Raw genomic sequence first — 21,966 nt, 5'->3', positions numbered from 1 at the left:
GTACAGTTATTTTTCAAAGCAGAAAATAGTAGCTATTATATTACAATGGCATGGAAATATTATTTGTCTAGTAATTTTGTCTCAGGTAGTTTAATCATGAGCAGAAACGCTCATCTTATCTAAAGAAATGCAAACCAGTATACAGCCTAAGTGCCTCTGAGCTGTTTGTTTTGAAGGACTATATGCAGAAAATTTCTCTTGCAACATCAAAATATCTATTGATGAGTTGATTATGAATTATTTAACCATTAAGTAAGAAAAACTAGACATTGTGAAAAATACATTAGTTGTTTTTAGGAATTCATTTTTACCACTGGGGGGCACTGCTACCCAAATTTCAAAACATTAAATAGATTTAGCATGAATTGTTTTTGTCCTATATGATGACATTTTAGGATTCACATAAAATAATTTAAATCAGACATAATTTTTAAGAATTACATTGTAAAAGAAAATTAGAGAAAAAGGATGTTTACATTGAAGATGAAATGCAGTTGGAAGTGCCCTTCTCTAACCTATTTGTTTCAGATATTAACAGAATAAAATGTTCTTTCAGTCTTAAATTGGGTGATAGTTACAATAGCAATTTGAGGATCTCTGAGGCACAATTACCTCACCAAAGACACATCTGAGCACATTATAGAAAATTAGGTCTCAAGAGACTTAAGACTGAATCATCTAGCTATTGGCATATAGCCTGCAGGGCATGATTCAGACCATAATTAGTTAAGATATTTCACTCAGAGATCAAACTATTAAGGAGTACAGCTAGTACCACTAGAAATATATGAAAAGCACAAAGTAAAAATAACATGTACTCATCAGATGCTGAAATTTCATACAGAATGATAAGAGTTCATCAATTAGGTATTCCACCTAAGGAAGCTATTTTTCATGAGCTAATTAGAATTTGGTTATGATTATAACTAAACAGCACAAGGTTTCACAGTCAGGTCACATATGGTGGAAAACTGTAGTTATTTGGTCAGAATTCAGAAAATATTTGTACTAAATTAATTAAGATATAATGGAGATGTTGGTGCTAACAGAAAGATGTTTTTGTGATAATGAAACATTGGTGTCATATCTATTCATTCATCTATCTTACTTCTGACTGAAGGCTAAACATGAAAATTTAATGACATGTACTTTATATAATAACTGCTTCTATTTAGAATGGTATTATGAACTAGCCCCAAGTGGTCAGTATTTTTCTTAGCTAAATAACCAATGATTAAGAAGGAATCTCAGAACTTTAAGAAGGTAAATAATGCTTTGTATATCATAGGTGACATAGATTCTTGTTAAACTGTTTTAATCTGTACAGTAATGATAGTACTTTTATAGTAGGTTAAATATGCACACACATTCATTGCTGATAATCCTACTGGGAAATTACATCTTGATTTTAAATAAGAATGTGGTCGAACTGACTTCTTAGACATTTATGGATAGGTGAGATGTTTGGCAAATTCTGTCCAAGGCTTTTGGTAACACTACTTTTAGAAGCCCATGTGAGTGATTTATCAATAGACCCTATGCTTGTGAGAACATAACTTGATGCTGCAGTCAACAATGCTCACTGAGTACAGTCTTCCAGTCATCCTTGGGAAGGTGCAAAAGAAGCAAGTGAAGTTACCCTGGCCTCTCCAGATCACCTCATTTCCCAGATGAGTACTACTGAGAACCTCTGGCAAGGACTAAATTCTTAATCCACAAAATAATGGGCCATAATAAATTTCTATTTTAAACCATTGAGTTTTGAGGTAGCTTTTTAAATACATCAATATAGAACTTGAACTATTAATCAGAAACTGCTGATATTTTATCACTATTATAATAGACTTACCTTACACCAGCTAATATAGTGAACAGTTGTCATCCGGATAGATGCAAAGCCCATTTCTAAATAACCAGGCTGTTCTTCAATATATTTAGATTGGAGAGGTGGTGCAGTATATATGGGGAGCTATACGTAGAAGGAAAGTTCATATCAAAAACAAACTAGCTCTGTTACCAGCAGTGTTACAGAACAGGAAGCCTTATCATCTCTCCCTTAAAATAACTAATAATTATTTCATACAATCTTAAATACAGATACAATGTACAGTGGAGTATTATAACATATAATTATAAATTAGGGAGAACATAAAAATCACAGTAACACAGAAAAATTAAGGTAATTTTCAGTAATATAATATTAAGCCAAATGTTGAGATGGAGAAATTTGTATGCAGATGTTTCCAACACCATAATTCAAACACAAGTGTAAAACTCAAAACATCAAAATTGTTTAGAAAAAACAAATATATTATGTAAAAAAAAGTGATGGTAAGGGCTTGGAGTGGAATAGTGGCTTATTTTGACTACAATGAGATGGGAATGCAGGAAATTATTTTTTCCTTTAAATTGAGTGATAGGTCTATGGCACATCATCAGTTCATATTATTTTTATTTATACCTTCCATATGTTCAATGAATAGAATTTGACTATAATCAATATTTAGTAAAACAAATATAAACAAAAAAAGAGCTATGAAAAACTAATCAGGAAATGATTTATTTACATAAAGGAAGCAAACATAATCTCATGTTCAGAATGTAGCATCTTTCCATGAAGGCTGGTGAAGGTATAATTGAGGAGAACAAGTTTCAAGTCAACAGCAATGGAAAGTTGATCAATGGCTTGCATTCTGATCCTCTACCAATAACAAATACAACACATTGAATGCTTGAAAAGATTCTAAGAGAGTGTATAAAAAGTATCTTCACCTCAAGGGTGTCAGAATGGTTATGAAGCAATGTGTTATAATATTTTACTTCTCAGGCATGGGGACTCAAGGATAACTGAAAGGTTTATGATAAAAGAAATACAGTTCTACTGTGAGAATTTTAAGAACCAGCAAATAAGATGTTTCTGTGCTCTCTACAGAGAGAACATTCACTATGGATTGGAGGCCTCAGGCTTAAATACCACTTACTATATAAATTCAATCTGTTTGTACTTAGAAGTGGTGATTAGATTAAGCAATAAAACTATACTTAAAATCAAATTTGTACCTAAGTAACTAGAACTCTCAAATCCTATTTTTTCCTTGTTATTTCTTGGTATGAGAACAAAAAATTTGTAACGAAATAAGTTAAATTCACACCACTGTGGAATTTAAGAAAGAAATGTCTGAGGGGCCTTTATAGCTGGCTATATGTATGCAGCTAATGGACAGGTCATTATATTGATCTGAATACTACAGATTTCATGGTTAAGAGATGGTTAGCTCACGTCCCTACAAAGTTTTCCATTTAAAGAAGATTTAATTATGTTCACTAAGTGGCACTTTAGAAAGGCAGGAGCATATTGATACTTTTTTCTTTCAAAAGACATTTAATAAGAAAAGTTGAGGGCTGGAGAGATGGCTTAGCGGTTAAGCGCTTGCCTGTGAAGCCTAAGGATCCCGGTTCGAGGCTCGGTTCCCCAGGTCCCACGTTAGCCAGATGCACAAGGGGGCGCACGCATCTGGAGTTCGTTTGCAGAGGCTGGAAGCCCTGGCGCGCCCATTCTCTCTCTCTCTCCCTCTATCTGTCTTTCTCTCTGTGTCTGTCGCTCTCAAATAAATAAATAAAAAAAAATTAAAGAAAAGTTGAGCATAAATGGAGTTTTCTGTATAACAAGAGACTTAACAAAAGATTCAAATAACCAGAACACATCATTCATAAAGTATTCTGGTCTAGTTTAATTTTTACTACAAATAGGTTTAAACTATAAAGTATATCTCATACCACATAGTAAAAGAACCTTTTACATGCAGTATTTTATATTTTCATTTCTTTACAAAATTTAATTTCTCAAGATTAGAGCCTGACTTGTGAATAGCTGCTAGCAAATAGCTGGCAACTAGTTCTGCTTACTAAGTAATTCAATTAATTAATTAGGGAATGAATAAAAACCAAATAATTACAAATATTCCAGAGCACAGTAAATCACAGTAATTTATTTTGATGGTCAGAATTAAGGGAATCTCAATGTAAGTTACCTGTCTAGAAGCTGCCTCCATATGAGCTAGTAAAAAAGTCAGAATAAGAAATAAACAACAACAACAACAAAAAACAAACCCACAACTAATTCCAGAGAAAGACAGTGAGAAAGAAATTCACAAAGGTAGTGCTAGGATACTTAAAAAGTGTGATAAAAAGATGGATTACTCTTAGAAAAGAAGCAAGTCAAATACAGCTTTACATATATGGTAGTGGGGGAGAGGAACAAAAGACTCATCCCAAAGGTAAGCCAGATAGCCATGGTGAAAATCCCACTTTCAAGATAAACCCAAAGATTAAGTTCAAAAGTCTGAAAATCAGATGCAGGTTTGGGCGATAGAGTGGTGTGGTTCCTCCAGTAGACAGGCCAGCAGTGGAGAAAATTCCTATTCTGTCCCTTTGTATTGATTCAGAGGGAGGAGAGGGGTCATCTTAAGAGGGAACTAATGGTTTCCATGTGAGACCAGAGAACCACCCTAAGAGAAGGAGCCTAAATTTAACCTGTCACAGCTCTAAAGTGAGAAGCAGTCCTGGGAGGAATTTGTGGATAGTGGGAAGGGCCATCACTGATAAACCATGAAGTTTGTAGGAGGCTTGACTCTGTCAGTGAGGTGCACAAAATGAGGTAGACCAAAGGGGGAGAGCAGATTTCATCAACTTGAAAACTAACATGGAGTTTGATAGCCCTGAGCCTGAGCTCAGGAGGTGGACCAACCTCTGTAGCTACCTAACTGCCATTCAACTGTCATATAGTCTGAAAATTCTAAGGTTCTAGTGATCTACTTGACACCCACAGCTTCATCCCTCACGCAGGATGATTAATACTCAAGTCTCGGGCTGAAGAGATGGCTTAGTGGTTAAGTGCTTGCCTGTGAAGCCTGAGGACCCCGGTTTGAGGCTCAACTCCCCAGGATCCACGTTAGCCAGATGCACAAGGGGGCGCACACATCTGGAATTCGTTTGCAGTGGCTTGAGGCCCTGGTGCGCACATTCTCTCTCCTTCTCTCTATCAGCCTCTTTCTCTGTCTGTCGCTCTCAAATAAATAAATAAAAATATTTTTAAAAAAATACTCAAGTCTCAGAAGCACAAAACAGGTCCTTTCTCTGTATAAATTTCATAAAAAGTAATTGGGTGACAACCCCATGCTAAGACTTTAGTCACCACTGGGTACAAGCTGAGCAGTCTTGTGCAACTGAAGGTATCTGCTCACTCACAGACTGCAAAGCTCACTGTGGTCAGCAGAGGCCTCTAGTATTCAAAGAAGGGAAACTACTAAAGTAAGACAGATTGGGCAGACATTGGACATTGTCCAATAAAGGTGCAACATCAGCAAAAAAGCACAGGAAAGACATGAGTCCACATGTTCATTTCAACTCTCAAGGGGAATATGGTAGTAGTCTCCACTTTTTGAGACTTTCATACATCCATCTAATGGTACCTACATATATCTTTTATTATTAGGCTTTTTTTTTCTTTTTTTTAATTGTTTTTTTTTTAAATGTATTTTATTTATTTATTTGAGAGGGACAGAGAATCAGAGAGAGAGAGAGAGAGAGAGAGAGAGAAATAATGGGTGTACCAGGGCCTCTGGCTGCAACAAATGAACTCCAGATGCATACACTACCTTGTGTATCTGGCTTACATGGGTCCTGGGGAATCCAAACTGAATCTACTGGCTTTGAAGACAAAAGCCTTAATGAATAAGCAATCTCTCCAGCCCTCTATTTGTTCTTTTTTGCCCCATGTTTTTCTTCTTTCTCCTATGTTTGAGTGGTATGTTTGGTATTATTGTTTTCTCCAAAACAAGCCCATATTTTTACTCTTTATTCCACTTCTTACATATCTCTTATTTTGTTTATATTAGACCTTTATTATTACAGGGAAATCTTTTTCATTGTTTTTTGTTTGTTTTTACTGATGTGTGTGTTTGTGTGGTCGCCTGTGTGCTTGTGTGGAGGCCAAAGGACAATACCAGGTGCCTTTCCTCAGGAATGTCATCCATCAACCTTCTTTTGAATGCAGGGTATGTCTCAATGGCCTGCAGCCCAACAATTAGTCTAGAGTGGTTGGCCAGCAAGCCCTAGGGAACCATCTGTCTGTGTCCCCTCAGCACTGGGTGTAAGAGTGAGCAACCATGCCAGGCTTTCTTTTCTTTTTTCTTTTTTTTTTTTTTTTTTTACATATATAGGAGTATATGTTGTTTATGTTCATATGAATATGTGTATTTGTATGTGTGGGGGTACATGGGTTTGAATGCATGTGCACATGTGTACACATTTATAAAGGCAAGCGTGTCAATGTCAGATATCTCCCAAAATCACTCTCCACCTTATTTTTTGAGACAGGGACTCTCAGTGAACCTGAGCTCACTGGTTTGGTTAGACTAGCTAGGCAGCAAGCCATTGGGATCCAGGTGAGGCCTCCCCGGCACTGGGATTACAAATGCTTTCCACATCTGCTTTTATGTCATTATTGGGGATACAAACTCATATCCCAATGCTTGCAAGCTGAGCACTTGCTGTGCTATCTTCTCCAGCCTTTTTCATTCATTTTGTAAAAAAAAAAAATATTTATGAGAGAGAGAGGAAAGGGAGAGAGAAAGAGATAACGAGAGAAAGAGAGAGAGAAAGAGAGAGAGAGAGAGAGAGAGAGAGAGAGAGAGAGAGAGAGAGAGAGACTGGGTGCGTCAGGGCCTTCAGCTGCTACAATCATTTTCCAGATGCAAGTACCACCTTTTGCATCTAGCTTATGTGGGTCCTAGGAAATTGAACCTGGGTCCTTTGGCTTTGCCAGCAAATGCCAGAACCTGTACACCATTTCTTCAGCCTGCTTTTCATTCTTTTAATAAAATTTGTTTCTGTTTCCTTTTTACTTTCCTTTACCTCTACAACATTCCTTTACATTCTAAAATTTCTTTTTCTTGTTTAACTTTGCTTATTTTCCCTTTCTTTTCCTCCTTCATTGCATTTATTTACCATTTCCACATTTATCCTAAATAATGTTTAACTTGATAGAACATTATACATTAATTTTTCTATGTTCTTGTTTATGCTCATTGGTTATCTATTAGTGGGTTCTAATTGATTTCAAACATATTTCCATATCCTGTACAGTTTTATGTTTCTGTTGTTCTAACACCTTTGTTTTCCCCTCACTGAGAAATACTGGGCTGGGAAAAGTAGGCATCTCAATCAGAAAATACCAAAATATTTACATGACTGTATTATACATACTGTTTATTTTCAAATACCTTATAGACATTTCTTTTCAACTATAAAATATACCTACCAGAGATATCTAAGGTATCTATCATACAGTAGTAAAATACACATAACTTTGCTATCATCGATATGTCACACAAAGTTAACAAACTTCTGTAGGCAAATATACCTGGTCTGGTCTCATTAGCTGTTTTTTGGATTTCTCTTCTTTGGCCACATGTAAGCGTACAGATGCATATATCAGACCTGAAGGCATGGTGGTCAGCTTTCCCATCTGAGGAAGATAGATCAAAAATACAAAGTGAGTGTGGGGGTGGGGAGGGAGGGAATTACCATGGGATATATTTTATAATCATGGAAAATGTTAATAAAAATTAAAAAAAAATACAAAGTGAAAAAATTACCAGTTTTCATTTCCTGATAAATGTTTGGGGTATCTCAGGAAATATATTACATATTCAAGCACTCCAAATAACTCCAAATAACACCATTTATAAAATTATTTTATGCTGGATGGTAGAGTACTATTTTAATTTTCTATTTTTAATGGTTATTATTATTATTAACAACATATTCCATAGGGATACATCATGTATTGGTAGCCTCTTTTTCCTCATCCCTATCCCTATTCTGTTGGGGATGCTCCTCAGTGGGGTATTCCCTATGGGGTTGTAGCTTACGCATTGTGGGAGTAGCCATCAGTTATTTTTTTTTTTGAGGGGGGAGGGAATACTTCTGGGCATGATCCCTCAATTTGTGGCTCTTACAATCTTTTCACTCTCTCTTCTGCAAAATTCCCTGGCCATGGTGGGTGAGTTTTAAGTCTACTTCAGTGATGAGCTCTTAGTAGTCTCTGATTTTCCACTTTGGTAGGTGTTGAGTTAGAGTACTATTTTAATCTGTGTGAAGATATATTTCATGTGGAATATACCATAAAATATATTAAGACTAGAAGCTCATCTTCCAACAAAAGAACATGATGAGGCAATGATGGCATCCGTGGTCTTACTAGGAAGGAGTAACTGCACTGATGTAGGTGGTGAAAACATACAGGTCTACTTTCATGGACTGCTTGGCTGCAAAAATTGGTGATATGCCAGAGTAAGCTCAGAACACATATTGCTACCACTGCTCACATTTGGGAACCTGGCAGTTACGCCTTTTTTTTGAGGCAGCCAGTTCATATCTTACCACACCAGCCATGCATGCCACATGCTGGTTACACACAGTAACAATGTGTCTAGGGCTTAAGGTTCCATTCTGGACACTGAACCATACTCCCAACCCAAGAAAATGAGTCAGTCACAGAAGATGGAGGCCTGTAAGCAAGAATGAAGAGTTCAAGTACCTTCAGGACTTTATCATGATGTTCTCACTGCCTGTTGCCAATCAGAAAGTTTGTGGTTCAAGTCTTGAGGACTAGCCAGGCTCAGGCTTTGAGGGCACCAGTAGTAAGAACAACTGATCATTTGGTGCCAGGCAGGCCTATAGTGAAGATGCCCAGTTCAGGGAGTTGGGCATTCAATTCAAAGGCATGAGCTGAGAAGGAGGACATATATTCATTCCACCTTCCAAAAAGGTGCAGTTTGCTAGTGACTTGAAACAGGCTGGCTACTTGCCAGGTAAACTTGCACTCAACAGCCATGACTAATGGTTCCTTCAAACTTCAAGGGCATCTATACCCTAGTATTCATGCTCCTACCATGGCACCTTAGGCAGAAAGCACCATATAGTAGCCCACTCACATAGTCCAAATGGTTTTAGAAAGCTCCATCAGGTTTTCCTTCTTTGATGTATTTTGCTGAAAATCATCAACCTTCTACCCAACCATGCATTTGCTCCTCCTCACCAGTCAACACTGGACCCTCCTAAGGCAGGGCATGGTAGTTAAAAGGAGAATAAAAATGAGAAAAGAGAAGTGGAAGAGGACTTTTCATGGGGGAAGGACAAAACTCAGGGAAGAATGAAGAACTTAAGTTCTGCTATGTGGATTAACTTAGAAAAAATAACCATCTTTCCCTAGAGCAGAAGGCCAAGTAACAGAATAAAGTTTTAATGATGTATAACACTTTAAAGAATCTGTGAGTTTGGAATACCATGAGACTTTCAAGAATCAAAGAGCATGTTCTACCTGTATTTCAACAAGAAGCTCCAAACCCATTCTTTACCCTATTGTAGGTCAAGTCAATCATCCTGAACTCGGATCATCAACAAATGCAAGAGTAGTACCTCACCTCAAAGTGCTCTGCTTGAAATAGTGAGAACACATGTCATACATGGAAACAGAACCTCTGTTGGTACTTTTTGCCATCTTCCCAGACCAAAGTAATGCAAACAACCCCAGGTACATATGAAAGGTAAACTATATGGAACAAGTGATCTAACCTTGGTTCTGTATTCTTGGTTAAGGATTAACTCAATGGTTCTTTTAGGGTGTTTCAGATTTTTGTCATTGAGTAAAAGAGCCGATGGTTTATAAATACCAATCATCAGAATTAGGCTAATACCAACTTACAAATCTGTAAGTAATAGAGGCCATGAAGGTGACACGGGTTCTGGAGCTTTATGGATTCTGTCCATGCTCAAATGTCAGCTAATTCATGCTGTATGACTGAAACCATACTGCTATAGCCTACTTGTACACACTGAAAGTTTTTGTTCTTTTGGTAATGAAAACTAAAAAGTAAGCAACAAAATAACTACTTTGTCATAAAATGGAAAAAAAATCCCTAATATAAAGCATGGAAGAATCAAAATGTATTGCACATATTAGGGAAACTGAAAAACTAGCTTGCACTTCAAAAGACAGTGAGTAATATGTATTTTGCTTAATGTATAAGTATAATATAAAGTAAATAAAAATATTAGTCATGAATATTAGAATTTATTATTTTAATGATAAAGAAAATTAGCAAGGGCTAATAATTTTATCTATCTCTTTTTTGGGGGGTAGTGTCTCACTCTAGCTCAGGCTGAACTAGAATTCACTATGTAGTCTCAGAGTGGCTTGGAACTCATGGTGATCCTCCTTCCTCTGCCTCCAAGTGCTGGGATTAAAGGCATGCACCACCACACCCACCTTTATCTCTCTTTTTTTTCAACATAAGAGGTATAAACAGAAACATTTGAAATAAATTTTAATATCACTAGGACTTGTAGGTGGGACCCACTTATAATCAGAGCATTAGAGAAGCTGATGCCAGAGGACCCCAGAGTTCAGGTTGGGCTATATAACAAGACCCTGACAAAAAAAAAAATTAAAAGCCTCATGTCTCTTGCCATTTCTGTTGCTGTTTCTACAAACACATAATGCATTTTATGATCAACCAGATTATTAAAATAAGAGTTGCAGTACAAAGATCCAATAATATTAAAAGTGATGTCAGCAAGCATACTTACCTATGAACCTGAGGAACTTTGTTAATAAAACTCCAAAATCATTATTGGAAAGATATCAAGTCATAATATTTAAAAACTAGTCTAAAAATACCTAACTAGGTCACAATTCTTTTAAGACAATAATCTCTAAATATAAAGAAAAATACCTTTGAAATATTATATCTGAACATTTGTGACAGCCTAATATTCTGAGTAACCACATTAATTCATGTAATACAACAACAGTATCTAGACTTTAAATGTATACACATTAGATGATAATATGATCTAATGCTACAGTACTGATTTATTGATGTGGCAGCCTAAAAAATGTCTGGAAAAGTACTAATTGGGCAGGATGATGAGTATGTCTCTTTATTATTGTATCCAGGAAACTAAGGAAGGAGGATTGGGAAACAGAACTCATTCTTAGCTACATAGCAAGCTAGAGGCCAGCTTTGGGTGTTGAGACAGAGAATGAGAATTTCTTCTGTATTTTCTACTCAGTAGAGAATAAAGAAAACTCATTCATTCTTACTGTCTTCAGAGATGCCTTGATTTTGACTATTACTGATGATGAAATTGTGTGGCAAAATGGTACCAAAAAATATCAGCTTAGCAGTTGCACCAACCTGATTTTGAATTGTAGCTATAGAACATAATATCTAAAATTGAGCAGGCTGCTTAAGCTCTTAATAGTTGTATCACATTGCTGATGACAGCCATACTGATAATGACAATGTGGTACATAATGAAGTTTTACGCAGCTGTAAAGTAAAATCAAGTTATAAAATTGGAAGAAAAACTGAATGAAAGAGGAAAAACTACTAAGTGAGCTAACCCAAGCCCAGAAACACAAAAATTGGATGTTCTCTGTCATATGTGGATCCTAACTTTAAAATTTGTATGCATACAAATAAGGAGAAGTAAGACTGAGGTTATGATCTAAGATAGGAAACCAAAAGAAAGGAACAAGAGTTGGCAATAAGGGGGAAAGGAAAAGTGCAGTAGGAAAGCAGAAAGGAGACTAAGTTGGAAGGTGAGGAAGAATGCAAATAAAAAATACTTGAAAACACTATAATGAAACCTAATTCATTTTATGCTAATAAAATAATTAAATTATATTAAAAGAGTTATATTTCTTTTATTTTTAATTAATTAATTAATTAATTAATTGATAGAAAGAGGGAACAAGAGAGGAAGAGAGAGAAGGGGTATGCCAGGGCCTCCAGCTACTGCAAATGAACTCTAGATATGTGTGTCCCCTAGTGCATCTGGCTAATGTGGGTCCTGGAGAATCAAACCCGGGTCCTTTGTCTTTGCAGGCAAATGCCTTAACTCCTAAGACATCCCTCCAGCCCAAGTTACATTTCTTTTAAATTAGCAGGCTCAGAATATTAGACAATTTATTTATTGGATCATTTCTTTTTGTGTTTAATTTTTGTATTTTTTTCTATAATCTAGATGTTAATCCCTTGATATTTGATTGGCAGGAAAGTTTATATGATTAGAAAACTTCCAGTTTTCAAAACCTAAAACATTTATTTTATGGCCCTTTAAAATGGTAAATATATATATATATATATATATATATAAATATATATATATAATAAAAAATTAAAGCCTTGCCAATTCCTGATTTAGCTTATTTAGAAAAACAGATAAGGTTTTTTGTTTTTTGTTTTGAAGTGTTGGAGTTTGGTGGCACTATGATGCTCAGACAAGTGCAATAGTGGTGCACAGCCATGGTGGGAAACCAACTGCTCTTGATTTGGCTAACTGATCTGCTCAGTGGAAAAGAACCCATACCTGGAGCTGGAAATCAAGTCAGAACCATATCCAAAACTGAGCCCACTCTCCATTTTCAAGCTCCTACCATTTGTGGGCTATAAGAAGACCTACAACTATTTAATTCTCTCTAAAAAAACAAAGGTTATGCCATTTATCGGGTGCTAACTTCACTCTCCGTTGAAGAATTTGCTTCTCTTTTTCAGATGGGCATAGATTCTAAGGAGACAATCAGCCCCATCTGAAACTAAGAGCAATTGGGGAAAAGAGCAGGAGTGCTGCTTTCTTGGTGAACCTGGTACCAGGACAAGGGTGAAAGAGACACAGAGAATACTTAACTGCTACCAAACCAGATATCCAGGACACAGAGTCTCCCAAAACCTAATCACTGAAGCAGACTTAAAATGAACCCAATATGGCTAAGAGAAATTTGTAGAAGAAGGGGTGGAAAGATTGTTAGAGCCACCTGGTAGGTCATTATGCACAGAAATATTGCCTCTTACCCATAAATGATGGCTAACCACAATGCACAACCCATATTCCCCAACAAGGAGGGTCCCTGCAGATGGGGGTAGACAGGGAGGAGGCTAATGATGGTACCAAGAAGACTATGTACATTGTGTACATAACTAAAAAACAAACAAAAAAAAAAACTTATGGGCCAAGGTTGTCATTAATCAAATAGCATGAAACTTGAGAAGAGGTGATTCAGAATTCACAAGAAGGAAAGAACTAAAACTATCTGTGAATGCACAATAATGATTGGTCAAGTTAAAATTACAGAAGAGAGTTAAAAAATAACTCCTCTCAAAAGATAATCAGTCTTAGGAAGGTAATTCAATTATACAGATTAATAAGTAGCAAAGAAGACAACATGTAACTCTCCCACTCATGTAATTCTATAATCAATATATAATTGATTCTTGTTATTTGCAATAGCTATGTTCTATAAAGTAGATGGAAATTACTCCTGGCAAAAATCCAGGGTTAGCTCCTTACGATTCGTTGGTTTCATTTTCATCAACATATGACCCTATTTCATATTCATTTCTAATTCAAGACACCTTATTTGATAATGTATACCTTATTTTATTAATTTGTTAAATTTGAAATCATGGCCAATATCACTGTAAGTCATGCTTATATGAAGCTTATCAACACAAGAAGCAAGGGGAGGACAGAGGAAGCAAACATTGACAAATACCCACTGTACAATGAAGTTGTACTATGGTTACAAAGGTGATCAAGATGTGACTAATATTTTCATAGCCAAAGTCTAGTTGGAGATGGTATATAATGGAACAGCACAGGTTGATAAATTTTATTGGTAAGCACAAATTGCTTCATGTGCCACCATTCTAAACCAAACCCCTACAATCAGTTTGAGAAAGCAGTATAAACAGGATACATTTTAGAATCAGACTTGGATTCAAAAGATAGCTTTACTACTTATTTGGGATGTGTCCCTGTGCAAGTGATCATATGTGTCAATGTATATATGTGCAATAAGTATCACCTAAAACATAGAGACTAACACACAGAAAAGGCTCCATATATATATGATTGATTTGGCTAACTGATCTGACATATATATATATATATATATATATATATATATATATATATATATATATATATCAGTTACAACTATCATCACCATCACTGTCATGCTTAATCTCATAGCCCATGAGACCACTCAAGACTCATCTAACGCCAACCAAGTGTAATTGCCACTGTCAAGTCAAGACAACTGCATTGTCAATCATACAACTATACTGACTCAAGAAAATAAATTGGCCACTTCTTTCCTAACATACTGCTTAAATCCAATTTTCAGGTTCTGTGTAATCTACCTCTGACCTATATAGTAATATTTTTCCTTAAGTCTCACCCTGAGCTTCATATTGTACATGTCACTAATAACAATTACTCCACAAATAGACTATTATTAACTCTTTGGGAACAAAGGGTGGAATATATTTATTTTCCTAGGATTGGTGACAGTCTCTGCTTGATATGGAAATTCAAATAGAAAATATGTGAGTCCAGGAAACTAATAAGTAAATTTATTATTTTTCCAGTTTTGAATAACTTTGCTTATCAAATCCATCACTCATTTAAAAATATTTTTCTAATAGCAGTAAAAAATGCTGTACACAGGTTAGAGTTATTTCATTATTTTCAACACTGAAGCTGACTTTAACTATAATCTGTGCTCACAAAATTAAAAAATATAGTATTTATACTTTTGATTAATATAGGCCACTACAGTGATTTTGCATTCTCTTTTTTCAAAGAAACAGAAATCATATTTTAAACACTTGTGGTAACATGCCTAAGTAGCTGCACCATGTACCTCATGCAAATGTCCATATGGAGTTTCAAATTGAGATTTGTAAAATTCAATTGTGCTTGTAATATTTCAGGTATAAAGTACTTTTAAATATTTGGGTCAAAAACTTGGTGAGTCTATTTCCAGTACCTAATGAGCTGTGACAAGTTGAGATTAGTCATCAAAATATAGGACAGCCATTAGTAGCTTAATAGAATATTGTACTTTATAGTACCCTGGGGTGAGCTCACTTATAAGGATCTGAGAGGTAAAGGTAAAAATGGCACCGTTGAATGAACACAAGACCATGAAATGGAAAAAGTCAGTTCTAGCCTCAGCTCTGCTAACTCACTGTGCAACCTTTTATAATAAATGCCTTTCTGCCTCAGATTCTCTACTTCTGAAAGGAAGTTTCACTAAAAAATATCCAGTTTATCTCAATTATGATAAAAGTTCATGATTCTGAACTTCAGTGATATTGTTCAAGTGTATAATTTTATAGCAGTGAAAATATTGCCACTTTTTCCTTTATAAAAACAGAAGGGTAAGCCGTGTAGGGTGGCACACACCTTTAATCCCAGCACTTGGGAGATAGAGGTAGGAAGATTGCTGAGCGTTCAAGGCCACCCTGAGAATACAGAGTTAATTCCAGGTCAGCCTGGGCCACAGTGAGACCCTACCTTGAAAAAAATACCCAGAAGGGTAGTCAACAGGAAATAACTGCCTGCCTCCCGAGTGCTGGGATTAAAGGCATATACCACCATGCCCGGGTCAAATAACTGCCTTTTTAATTAGGTATTACTCCATATAATATAAGCATTATATTAATTTGCTTTGAATACAGTGAATATGGAGGCAAGGGAATTTTAAGAATTTAGAAATAAAGGATATTATTAAAAATGATTCTCTTATATTAATTTGAACATTTCATCATGAAGACCTATTTTTTTATTTTCTAAAAATAATATTTTTCTTTATTTGAGAGAGAAAGAGGCAGAAAGAGAGAGAATAGGTGCATGAGCCACTTTGTGCACCTAGTTTATGTTGCTCCTGGGAAGTTTAACCTGGGTACTTAAGCTTCACCAGCACCTCTCCAGCCCTCCTTTCTTATTTTTTGATGAGGACAGTATAGATTTGTATGGTAAGAGAGGAAGAAATACAAAAGATGAGATTGATTGGTTACTGTTAAACATGATAAATGAAGTATAACTGTTCACACTTTGATCAGCAAGTTAAATTTTTGAAGTATTCAGATCCAATAGTAATACTAATCACTTGTATTAGTGACTTTCTCATTATTAGAAGAAAATACATGACCAGAAGCCACTTGGAAAGGAGAGTCTCTTTTAGCTGATAGTTTCAGAGGGTACACTCAAGCATGACAGGGACTGCATAGCAGGAACTGAATGCTTGCTCACATCATTACAACATCAGGGAGGGAAGAGCAGAGTAATGAATGCTGAATATTCAGCTAGCCTTTTCCTTTTTTGACAGTTCTAGGAATTCAGATGATGAGATGGTACTACCCATAGTTAGGATGTGTCCTCCACCTCAATTAATCCAATCTAAAAAGTCCCTTAAAGTTATGACCAGAGATTTTTTTTTCCCATTGAGATTCTAAAGTCTGTCAAGTTGATATCATTATTCATTACAAGGCCACCCTTTATCAACTTGAAAGTCAAACATAGCACTTTTAAGCCATATCCTAATTAATATGGCTTATTGGCACTTCATATTGCAAAATGCATTGATGCTATCATTAAAAATCTTTATACTCTTTAATAGTTTCAACATTGTGTAAAAGAAGTTCAGAGTCTCTTCTGAGACACAGGTAAACTATTATTAACTGTAAGCTCCTACAACATTAAAAAAAAAAAAAAAAACAGTTACATACTTCCAACACGCACTGTCAGAATGTAAAAATTCCCAGTACACAAGGTAAGAACTGGGACGTAGAACAGAATGACCAAACCAAAGAAAGACCAAAATCCAGCAATGTCAATTCCAAATCTTATAGCTCCATGTCTGTCATCTAGGACTCATGATGGGATCATCTGAACTGCAAAGGACTTGAGTAGCTCTACTCCTCTAGCTGTGTGCCTGTAACCTATCTGTGCATTGGACATAACATGAGTTCATAGCTTTTCTTGGAAGATACCTCACGGCACTTGCATCTCTAACATCTTGAGGCCTCCTTTGTACCTTCACAGCTTCATACACTGGAGTCCTAGGGTCTTCTTGCAGGGACTCCAACCCTGCCTTACCTTGTTTAGCCTCAGTGGCCTTCTGGAACTGTGGTGAGATATTCCATGCCTCCTGTTTTCAATCTTTCAGAACCAATACCATGTGGGCAATACTACCAAGTTCTACTATCAGATTGAGATGAGGCCAGGCACCCATGGAACACAGCTAGAGCAGTTTCTGCACACTGACCTAGTGAGCAGAGAACTAATCAGCATATTTCTTCAGGCCTTTTCTTTTCAAAAGAATTTGCATTCTTACTATCTTGAGACTTCAATGAGTTGGGCTTGCCCTTAGGGAATCTCTTCTATTATCTCAGTGCAGAACAATAGATTTCCATTATAATAATGGTAATCTCTTAACAATTACAAAGAGGCTGCAATCTATGGGCTGGGAACTCTCAATTTGCTTAACATTTCAAGCTTTGCAAGCAGGTGCCTTTCACCACATATCCATTTTCCCAGCCCTTCTTTTCATATCAAATTTTATAGTTTTCAGATGGTTATGCTCCATATTTTCTTCTCTTTACTTGTAGATCTGAATTAAGGCAACACAGAAAAATCATGCCAGAGACTCCATGCTTTTCTGCCTTGAAATTTCTTCCACCAAATACATTAGTCCATTACTTTTAAATTCAACGTTGTTAAAGTTTTCAGGACATAAAAAGAATGCAGTTTCTTTGCCAGAATATGACATGATCTAACAAGTTGCTAACAAAATCTCTTTGCCCCTCTGGAATCTGTTGAGTCAATATTTGATAGTTTATATTTCTTTCAACCTTCTTCTCTTTCAAACTTCTACCAGAATGGATCATTAAATTTTGTTTACAGCATAATAAAGATTCTTTAATTCAAAGTTCTAAATGTTTCCAACACTGAAATTGCAAACTACTTCCAAAAGACCATATGGCCAGGTTTATCGTAGGAACAGCCCTACTTTTCAGTACAAATTTTTAGTATCAGTTACTTTCTCAATGCTTTGACAAATACTCAGAAGCAGATTAAGGAAAGAAAGGGCTTATTTTATCAGCTTACAGTTTAAAGGGAAAGTCCATTATGGTAGAAAAAGCATAGCATAAACAGGAAGACAGTGTCAAATCATCAGTAGGGAGGAACTAGAGAAGTGATGAATGCTGAATGCTTAGTTAGCCTTTTCTTTTTCATACAGGACAGGAACCCATACCATGGGATAGTACCACCTACCATTAGGGTGAATCCTCCTACTTCAACTATTCTATCAAGAAAATTCCTCACAGAAAGGATCAGAGATTTGTTCCCATGGTGAATCAAAATCATGTAAGGTTGACAATCAGAGATGATCCATCATACTACTATACTTATCACATGTCACCTACCAGGGCAATATCCTAAGTAATAAAAAGGAAGGCCTTGAAAAGATAATCATTTGCCAGGCGTGGTGGCACACACCTTTAATCCCAGCAGTCGGGAGGCAGTGGTAGGAGGATCACCGTGAGTTCCAGGCCACCCTGAGACTCCATAGTGAATTCCAGGTCAGCCTGGGCTAGAGGGAAATGCTACCTTGAAAAACCAAAAAAATCAACAACAAAAAAAGAAAAGACAATCATTTAAAATGCTAAACCTAAGTACTATACTGTTCAATATGGTATCTACTAGCAAAATATGATATTTACATTGAAATTGAGTAAGACTAAATGAAATTTAAGCTTTAGTTTCTCTGTCACACTAAACCACATTTGAAGGCCACCATAGATAAATGCATCTCTGCTACAACTATACTAAACAGATTGCATATAGATAATTTCCACTATTACAGTCTTATTGAATAGTGTTCCCTTGGAGTTCCAACAATTCTTCTAATGATTCTATCAAAATGGAAAATTAAATTATTTACACATTTTTTATATTGGAATATGCAAATTCTAAACTCTAAAGCCATCCATTCAGAGGATATATTCTTCTCTGAAGACAGCAAGAGAACTAGATACTGTTTATGTTACTGTTGTGGAATAAAATGTATTTCTGTTTCTAAGAAAATTAAAAGAAAATATTAAAAGTGAGAATTATTTTTCCTTATTCTGGAAAGATTTTCCTAAATTTTCAGTGAGTGGCCTGCTTGCATCACCTTCTGTGTCTGGATTACATGGGATTGGAGAAGTTGAACATTGGTCCTTGGGCTTCGCAGGCAAGCACCTTAAATGCTAATCCATCTCTCCAGCATACAACTAGATGTAAATAATATAGTATTGTGTAATGCAATGCCTCTATCAACATAAAGGATCTTGGAAGACATGGTTGGCATTTAAGAAGCTCCTACTATGTGACTGGAGCTTTGTATACTCTGAGTCTTTAAAATGTTCATATTAACATAAGAAAGATATCATTTTTCAGTGCTGTTAGTAAAAGTTTTTGATAGATAACCTGACTTCAAAAATAATAAAAAAATACTCTCCTATGGCTTCAAGTATAAAATTGAGTAGAATTTTAAGATTGGTTAGGTGACTGGCTTTATTAAGAAGATCCTTTCATTTCTTTGCTGTTGCCCATATTCAAATGCCACCTTAAATGCATCATATGATTTGATGTTTTCTTGAAATGCAAATATTAAGGAACACTAACAGTAACATGTAGTGTACCTTCAAAAGTAAAATAAGCAAAAAGTGAATATGCTAATAAAATGCAAAGTTTAGTGTAATAATTTGAAATAGAAAAGTAGTCTTGGGAAAGTGATATAAAGTTAACATTTGCCACTTGCCTACCATGCAATAGGAACAATATTAATGGTACAGAAAGTATGAGTGTTATTTTATTGGGCCAAACAAGTAAATGGATATAAGTACTACCAGAGACTTCTGAAGGACTGAGAAACACTTGGAAGAGTGATGTTGTTTATTCACTAGGCGTATTACACTGTCTTCAAACCAACAAGCTATATATATGCATGTGATTGTTTTAATGTAAATGGCTCCCTAGCCTCAGGTATGTCTGGTTAAGCTTCCTATTTAGTCTCCAGCAGGTAGAGCACTACTAGAGAGGTGTGTCATTAGGAGCAGATCATGAATCCAGCCCTAAGATGAGTTCAAAGGCAGCTTGATCTCTGGCTGTTAGCTCTCTCTGTTGTCGATGCATGATGAAGTGAACCAGTTTCTCTATCATGATGAAGCTTCCCCTGGAATCCATAAGCCTGAAGTAAGCCCTTTCTTATCATAACTGCTTGTGGTGAGGTAAATGCCCCAGCAACAAGGAGGAAACTGCAACAGAAAACAGGTACTAGGAAGTAGTGATGAATCTGACCGTGTGGTTTTTGGTCTTTTGGAATATGTTTGTGGGAACAATATGGAACGATTTGGTACTTTGGAATAGAGAAGCACTGAAGTGTTGCACACAGAGCTTGATGGTGTACTCTGGTGAGAGTTAGGAAATGCAAGTGTAGGGAGAGTTACATTAGTTACATTAGGCTTGCATTATGAAGTTTCAAAGGGTAATGAAAGAGCTTTGTTGGAACTGGGCTATTAGTGGAAAGGCTGGCTGCATTCCACCCATGACCTGAGAAACTGAGCAAAATTGACTTTAAAAGTAAGGGCTGGTATACTTGGAAAAAAATTGGGATAGAAAGATATGAAAGATGTACATTTTATCACTGGAAAAATTCAAGCAAGTTTGAAGTCATGGGCACAGAAACTGGCTTTAAAATTAAGCTGCAATTGTTAGGAGATTACCAATATTTCAGGTGGGCCAACTGTTTTTCATGGGACAATGGTGGTGCCTTGAGGGGGAATACCATCCCATGGGAGACTCAAGCTAGTCAAAATGCAAATACTTGGAAAAGAAAAGTGCCTTAATCAAGAAAGTTAAGTACCCTGTTCTTCAATGTCAAGCTTTATTACCCTAAGGATTTAAAAATTTGGTTATCCTGCCTACCTGGTTCTGGTTTTACATGTATGAGAAGGGTTAAAAAATGTGTTATGGAGTGAACACATACCAGAAGATGCTGAGATGTAACAATGTGAAGCAGGGTTGAAATATCTATGTGTAGGCCCACAATTGCCATTGTATGGAGCTATGAAGATAACTATGGATTGCAATGGAGACCCAAGGAGGGTAGAGATGCTAGAACTGTAGAATAGACTGCCAAGCAAAGCTGTTGGCTTGGTATAGCTTTTTCCTGGGGTATGAGCAGTCCAGCTAGAAGGGAAAAACTATAAACTCAGAGATTTCATCACTGGTTATAGATATGGGAGTGGGAACTACAGATGTTTGATTTTTGCCTGCTTCTTAATGATCTTGCATTGGTCATGGTATGACTTTGTTTTACAATAGGAATGTTTCCTCTGTGCCATGATGTTTAGAACTACATAAGCTATGTTTTAATTTTACAGGGCTCACAGGTAAGACAGTCTTGAATTTCAGAAGGGATTTTGGATTTTCAAACTGTGTTACAATTGGTAAAGATTATGAGGACTTTGAGCACATTTTGCATTGTGAGATGATCATGAGGGCCAGGGGTAGAATGAGATGGACTGAATATAAATGACCCCATAGCCTCAGGTATGTTTGATTATAATTCCCCCTTAGTCTTCAGCAGGTAGAACACTGCTTGAGGAGATGTGTCACTAGATGCAGATCTTGAATCCATCCTTATGTTGTGTTTAGAACCAGCTTGATGTTTGCTCTCTGGCTGTTAGTGTTCTCTCTCTCTCTCCCCCCCCTTCTCTGTCTCTCTGATGAAGTGAGACAGCATCTGCTTTCATGATGAAACCTGTTGGAATCTGTAAGCTTCTGGTCCTGTGTTTTTAGTCTGTAAGCTTCTGGTCCTGTGTTTGTAGAACCAACAAGAGAGTAATTGTAACAATGCATTTCATATTTGCAGACAAAACAAAACAAATGGCATCACAAACCTTTTAAAAACAGCATTTTCTGAGGCTACTACTAGGCTCAACTATCCATTCAGGTCCATGATTTATATTTACCTTTCATTTAAATAACAGCCACATC

The 21,966-nt window shown here is 36.2% G+C and overlaps 1 protein-coding gene across 1 annotated transcript in view; it reads right to left on the bottom strand.

The window, feature by feature from the left end:
• The window catches only part of Apool (apolipoprotein O like), a 72,689-nt gene that overhangs the window by 35,458 nt on the left and 15,265 nt on the right, over window positions 1-21,966 (bottom strand). Inside the window, exons 2-3 of the mRNA XM_004669601.3 lie at window positions 7,424-7,528; window positions 1,850-1,969 (exon numbers count right to left, since the gene is read on the bottom strand). Coding sequence (XP_004669658.1) covers window positions 1,850-1,969; window positions 7,424-7,528 — 225 coding nt within the window. The remainder of the gene's footprint in view (window positions 1-1,849; window positions 1,970-7,423; window positions 7,529-21,966) is intronic.

Source organism: Jaculus jaculus, chromosome X (genome assembly GCF_020740685.1).
Source record: "Jaculus jaculus isolate mJacJac1 chromosome X, mJacJac1.mat.Y.cur, whole genome shotgun sequence".
NCBI lineage: Eukaryota > Metazoa > Chordata > Mammalia > Rodentia > Dipodidae > Jaculus > Jaculus jaculus.
Note: the sequence above shows the minus strand (reverse complement) of the source record. Positions and strands in the feature narration are given on the sequence as shown.